Raw genomic sequence first — 6,000 nt, 5'->3', positions numbered from 1 at the left:
TGAGACTATGTGTTGACTATAGAGACCTCCATAAAAAGGCTATAAGGGAACCATACTCATTACCGAGAATTCAGGACCAGATAGGCACATTACGCCATGCAATTTACTTTTCCACGCTGGACATGAAAGCTGGGTTCCATCAAATGGAAATCGAGGAAAGCTCTAGAAAATATACTGCGTTTATAACCCCACATGGATTGTTTGAATACAACAGAGTTCCGTTTGGGTTCGTTAATTCACCAACGGTTTATCAACGTGCAATATATAAGGCATTAGGTGAATTGAGAGGAACCGAGGCTCATGTCTACATGGATGATGTTTTGGTCTCTTTCACGACGACAGAAGAAGGCTTGCAGCGACTCCAAAATGTCTTACAAGCACTAGCGATTTCCGACTTCTCCTTTAATTACGCAAAATGCACATTTTTCTCCAAAGAAACAGAATATCTGGTTGTCATAATTAGTGGCGGATCAGTGCGTCCAAGTCCGCGAAAAGTTGAAGCTCTTACGCATTAACCTGCACCTTCAGGCATAAGAGGTGTAAGACAATTTATGGGGCTCGCGAGTTATTTCCGGCGTTTTATTAAAGGAATCTCACGGACCACGGCGCATATATCAAACCTATTACGGAAAAACAAGGTGTTTGACTGGACTCCAGAGTGTGAAGCTGCTAGGCCTATTAATAAACAGTAAATTAGTGAACAAACCAGTTCTACGCATTTTTGATGCGGACTTGACTAATGAATTATACACTGACGCTAGTGCTTTGGGTATTGGTGCGGCCCTTTTACAAAGTGAACAAGGTGTAACTCGTCCAGTAGCCTATTATAGCAGAAATACAACCGATTACGAAGCCAAATACCATTCCAATGATTTAGAGACTCTAGCTGTCGTCGATATCGTAGAACATTTTCTAAATTACTTATATGGCAGACATTTTACGGTGTTTACTGATTGCAATTCGGTCCGGGCAACAGCACTTAAAAGGAATTTACATCCACGCGTGGCCAGGCGGTGGATGAAATTGCAGGACTATAATTTCTCTATTGAGTATCGACCTGGTCACAAAATGTGTCACGTAGACTACTTAAGCCGAAACCCAGCAAAGCTAATATGTGCCATAAAATCAAAACCAAAACTGAAAGGCATTACATCTGTGGAGTCGTTGCGCGATTATCAACAGAATGACGAGTTTTGTCTAAATGTTTTCGCGAAACCACAAGACTATCCTACCTACCAAATCTTAAATAACTTTGTTGTGACAAGAGAAAAACGTCCTAAATGCTATGTTCCAGTAGCTGACCGCCTTCAAGCGGTTGTACCACGATCTATCTTCCCACATTGGATGGGATAAATGCGTTGCGAAGATGCGCGAAGATTTGTTCTGGACCAAGATGGGAAAATGCCTAAAGAAATATATTTGTAACTGCAAATCCTGTATATTGGAAAAATCTTTCACTGGACACAGAGTTGGCCTGTATCTATTAGAAAAACAACCCAAAGATATTCTTAAAACCTAGCACATTTATCATGCTGGCCCGTTAGTCCGAAGCCATGGTTGCATCCAATTACTTGTTGTGGTGGATGCTTTTTCCATGTATTGTAGCCTGAGCCCCATCCCCAAAAAGAATTCCGAAGACACTATCAAGGCTCTGCTAACACTGTTCCAAGTCATTGGCAAACCCAGGCGTATCATAGCTGACCGAGCAGCATCATTTACGTCAGTTACCTTTGGAAATTTCATGAATAAACAAGGGATCTACCAGCATCACATCGCCACTGGTGTTCCCAGAGGCAACGGGCAGGTGGAACGTGTCATGAGAACGGTGTTCAATCTGTTGAGAGCCACCCTTAACGATCAGAATGAGAAAAATTGGGTTGCAGCGATCCCAGACATAGAAAAGAACATAAATGCAACAGTACATAAAACAACGGGTTTTACTCCAAGTGTTCTACAATATAGAAAAAACTCAAAACTACCAGCAACTCATCGATTCATAGAAAATGTCCCAGTAAACGACGTTATCCCCGACATAGAAGAGGCTGTGTTAGAAACCCAAAGGCGACTTGCACAGTCAGCCAAACGACAGGCTGAACGCTTTAACTTAAAACGTTACTCACCAACCCTATTTTCCGTAGGAGAATTGGTAGCAATAGAAGATTCTCAACTTGCTGGCAAGTTAAAGCCCAAATTCAAAGGCCCTTATTAGGTACAAAAATTGTTACCTAATGACCGTTACCTACTATGTAGAAAAGGGCGGACGACGGTAGCGGCACATGATCAGATTAGGCACTGGCCAAGCGAACACTCGGTATAGCATAAATTGGTTATCTGCTGTAAGTAAACTATTTTCTTTCTATTCATTCAAAAGTTTTACAATTGCAAAAGTATAAACACAGTCAAACAAAATCATAACAAAAATCAAAACTCAATATAGAAATTTGAAACCGCCGCTTAAAACAACAAATTTTACTCTCCAGAAGCATGATTCATAAGCTACTTCTGCACTACAATAGCTGATGAAGGTCATGGTAATATTTTACTATGGTCAACGTCATACAAAACTATTTCTTGCTTTGACTGAAAACAAAACTGCACAGAACGAAATAAATCGAATAACAAAATAATTGACTTGAATAATCAAAGTACAACAGAACAGTTCCACTAGTTTGATGATGAACGCCATGTGGCACCCCACATGATCGATGAAGGTGGCAATCCCACAAAATTTGGGAGAGTGGCACTCCCACCACGTGATAATCTCACGACCTAAATATCAATAAATAACGTGGTGGCGTTCTCACAGTATGAATAAAGAAAAATAAAATAAATAAAAAAATCCACAGCTTAATTGCCTATCTGTTTCAGTCTTTGCCCGGAGCGAAGACGCTCCTGTACCAAGATGGCCGTGTTAACATCTAACCTGTAAATATTCCCACCCACACGTCTTCGAGATCCGAAGAAGTCCGATGAAAAACAACGAAGCCATACATTATCATTATCATTAGTATAACAAAAGCCGACGAATGTAATGTGTATTGCATTGCTTGTACCAACTTATTGTTAATAAAGTTTGTGTTGATTTCGTAAATAGTTTCTTACATACATATCTACTATTAACCAACGTTCCAGCGTCGGTACAGTGGATTCTCTTTCCCTAGGTACTTACATGTACGTCAAAACTGTTAAGGGGTGTTAAAGAAATGTATAATGATCACAGAATACAGAAGGTCAATACATATTTTACCTAAAGCAATGTTTTTGTCACGTAATAAAATACCAATCTTCAAACAGCATCACTAGGAATCATTAATCACTTGTTTACTACTGTCACTAAATCGCTTCTTCGCTCTTCTCATTTCGCCTCCTATCGTCTCGCAACTAAAACTCTTCTTCATCCGACCATCCAACTATTTAAAGGGGATGAACTTGCTCTAAAAAGAAAGTGTACATTCGCAACAAATATCCGGGCCTCAGTATCAGGCCATGTAAACATTACCATTTCGACAATCTCCAACTTCGCCCCGAAACCAAACGACCGTTTCCGAAAGCCCTGTCACCTTCTACAATGAGCCGCTTTCGTTCGCTCACTCCTAGCTTCGCTTTTTAGCCCGAGTGTCCACCCATCACTTCAGAGGTGGACAACCTATTCCGACCGTTCTCCCCACCCTCCAACCCCACGCTTAACCATTTTCCCTTCTTAACCCTCTCCCCAAACCCAACCTTCCATTCTCTTCCCGGAGATGAGTAGCCTTTAGGGTTTATCTCCCCACTCGAGGAGGGGTTTTAGTCGGTAAAAATCCGACACTACCTCCCTTCAGGAGATGTCTTTTGAAGATTTCCCCTCCTCGAGAATAATCTAAACGAAAAAAAAGCTCTATAAAGATTTCATTCCAGAACATAGGTTCTATGCTACAAGAACTTTGACCTTCTTTGTTATACTAACGTACACATACACCTTCATTATACTTTTGAACGTTTCGATTATCATACATTATACAAATAATACATAACAAAAATAAGACTTATATGAATCAAAAAACTTCGTTTTCGGGTAAATATTTATTTTAATGTAATGCAAATAGGATTCTAAATAGATGTGTTTAACACTATTTATTCAGAAAGCTTTCTTCCAATGTAGGAAATATTTCCAACGGCACACTTAAACTGAAAAGAATACATCCGAATAAAAAGATAAATTCTAAAAGTACCAGTACTCACTTTTTAAAACCTTCTGATATTTCTTTAACTTTTCTTGCATCACAAACAACAGCTGTTTTAACTTTGGTAGGATCTAAAAGTGCAGCTACGTATTTGGTTCCGATTCTGTTTAAATCTTCTACAGTAACTTGAGTTATTAAATCAATCAATTTCCTACAAGAAATAATTTTTTACATAAAAAATACTTATTACATTAACTGAAAATTAAATAATTATTCTGGAATACTAACATAAAAATCAAAAATATTGGGAGGGGTAGATCAATAAAACAAAAAAGGGGGAGAAATTGAGAGACAAGAACATTAATAGAATAATAAAATCTTCTAAGTCTAAACCCTCCTAAGGCGTACCTGTAATAACTATATTCAATCTTATGAAAATAAGATTCTAAAGAACGCGAAATAACATTCCCAACTGTTGATTCGTTCTCGACCAATTCAAAAATTAGGGAACTTTTCGCTGATTCGAACATATTGGTTTCCCACTGTTGGTCTTTTAACTGATTAGTAACAATTTCATATGCTTTTTTGTAAGCATCAGTTACGTTCGTAGATCGACTGAACGACAGAAAGAGCACTCCCTCGTTTGTTCGTAAACCTATACTGTAACCGTAAGATAATCCATTACCGCGCACTTGTCTCCACATTGGACCCTGAAGCATCAATGAAAATCATATTAAAACAGCATGACTTAAAATTTAACAGTTCTGTACAGTTCATTAGTTAATAAAAAGCGTGTTTTTTTGAAAAAATGTTCATCATACACAATTAAAAATAGATGAAAATTTTAAAAATTCGACCACTATGACACATCACATGACCATGTATTAAATCTCGAGTTAAATGACAGTCAGTAAAATCTAATTTAAAAGGTAAGTAATTTCACATGTACAATGTTTTCTAGCATTTATTAAAACGTTATCAGGTAGGTACTACAAGCATATTTATATTGTAATTGATAAATCATTACTTATCATTGTCCACTACTCTGAGATTTAATTTAAATTTAATACAGTAGAGACTCGCTAGCCCGTAACCTCGTTACTTTGTAATTCGGACAAAATCATAATACTGCACATCAACATTTAATATTTAGTAACCAGGTTTGCTAGGGTCTCGGAAATCCGTACTGCAACCATACAATCGGTCAATTGTTTACGTATTGTATTTGCCTCAGTGTTACAGAGCCAATCTTAAATACTGCTACACGATTGGTCACATAAGTTGCCGCATCCGATTATCGATTCGCACGTCTAAACATAGAAGGTCAAAATTTATCCGCGTTATTCAACAGAATTGTTCGAAATTAGAAGTGCAAGTGCCACGACGCACATACCAAAATTATTTCACGTAAAAACATCCAGGATTTGGAGTATTTCATTTAAAAATTCCATAGCTCATGAAGCTGTATTCGTCCGTACACAACACCATATTGAAGAAATTGGTATCAACAGTATTTTTTTGCCAAAGCCACTGGCAGAAATATACTCGCGGTTGAAAATCAGTTTCCTGTGAGGCTTACACTCGCTGCAAATGATAAGGATGCAGCAACTGTTCCTTTAATATTCGCCACATTGTAGCATGGAGTTTTATCGTACCAAAAGCTATTGAAACGACATTGCATTGTCGCATTTCCCTGCGTAATCTTTCCAGGGCCGGGCTGGCCTCTGTTTGTACTTTTAGACCACCCAATATGGTAACAAAAGAATTTCAAGAATGTTGTACAAAGATTGAGAAAATTTCGGAGAACTCTTTGGCAATAGAAATAGGTCTTTGGAGG

The 6,000-nt window shown here is 38.1% G+C and overlaps 1 protein-coding gene across 1 annotated transcript in view; it reads right to left on the bottom strand.

Moving 5' to 3' along the window:
• Positions 1 to 4,047: 4,047 nt before the first annotated feature.
• LOC108735583 (uncharacterized protein C05D11.1) overlaps positions 4,048 to 6,000 on the bottom strand; it is a 102,816-nt gene continuing 100,863 nt past the window's right edge. Inside the window, exons 11-13 of the mRNA XM_025975520.1 lie at positions 4,572 to 4,873; positions 4,222 to 4,374; positions 4,048 to 4,167 (exon numbers count right to left, since the gene is read on the bottom strand). Coding sequence (XP_025831305.1) covers positions 4,110 to 4,167; positions 4,222 to 4,374; positions 4,572 to 4,873 — 513 coding nt within the window. The 3' untranslated portion in view covers positions 4,048 to 4,109. The remainder of the gene's footprint in view (positions 4,168 to 4,221; positions 4,375 to 4,571; positions 4,874 to 6,000) is intronic.

The sequence above is a fragment of the Agrilus planipennis genome, unplaced genomic scaffold (assembly GCF_000699045.2).
Source record: "Agrilus planipennis isolate EAB-ADULT unplaced genomic scaffold, Apla_2.0 scaffold116, whole genome shotgun sequence".
Classification (NCBI taxonomy): domain Eukaryota; kingdom Metazoa; phylum Arthropoda; class Insecta; order Coleoptera; family Buprestidae; genus Agrilus; species Agrilus planipennis.
Note: the sequence above shows the minus strand (reverse complement) of the source record. Positions and strands in the feature narration are given on the sequence as shown.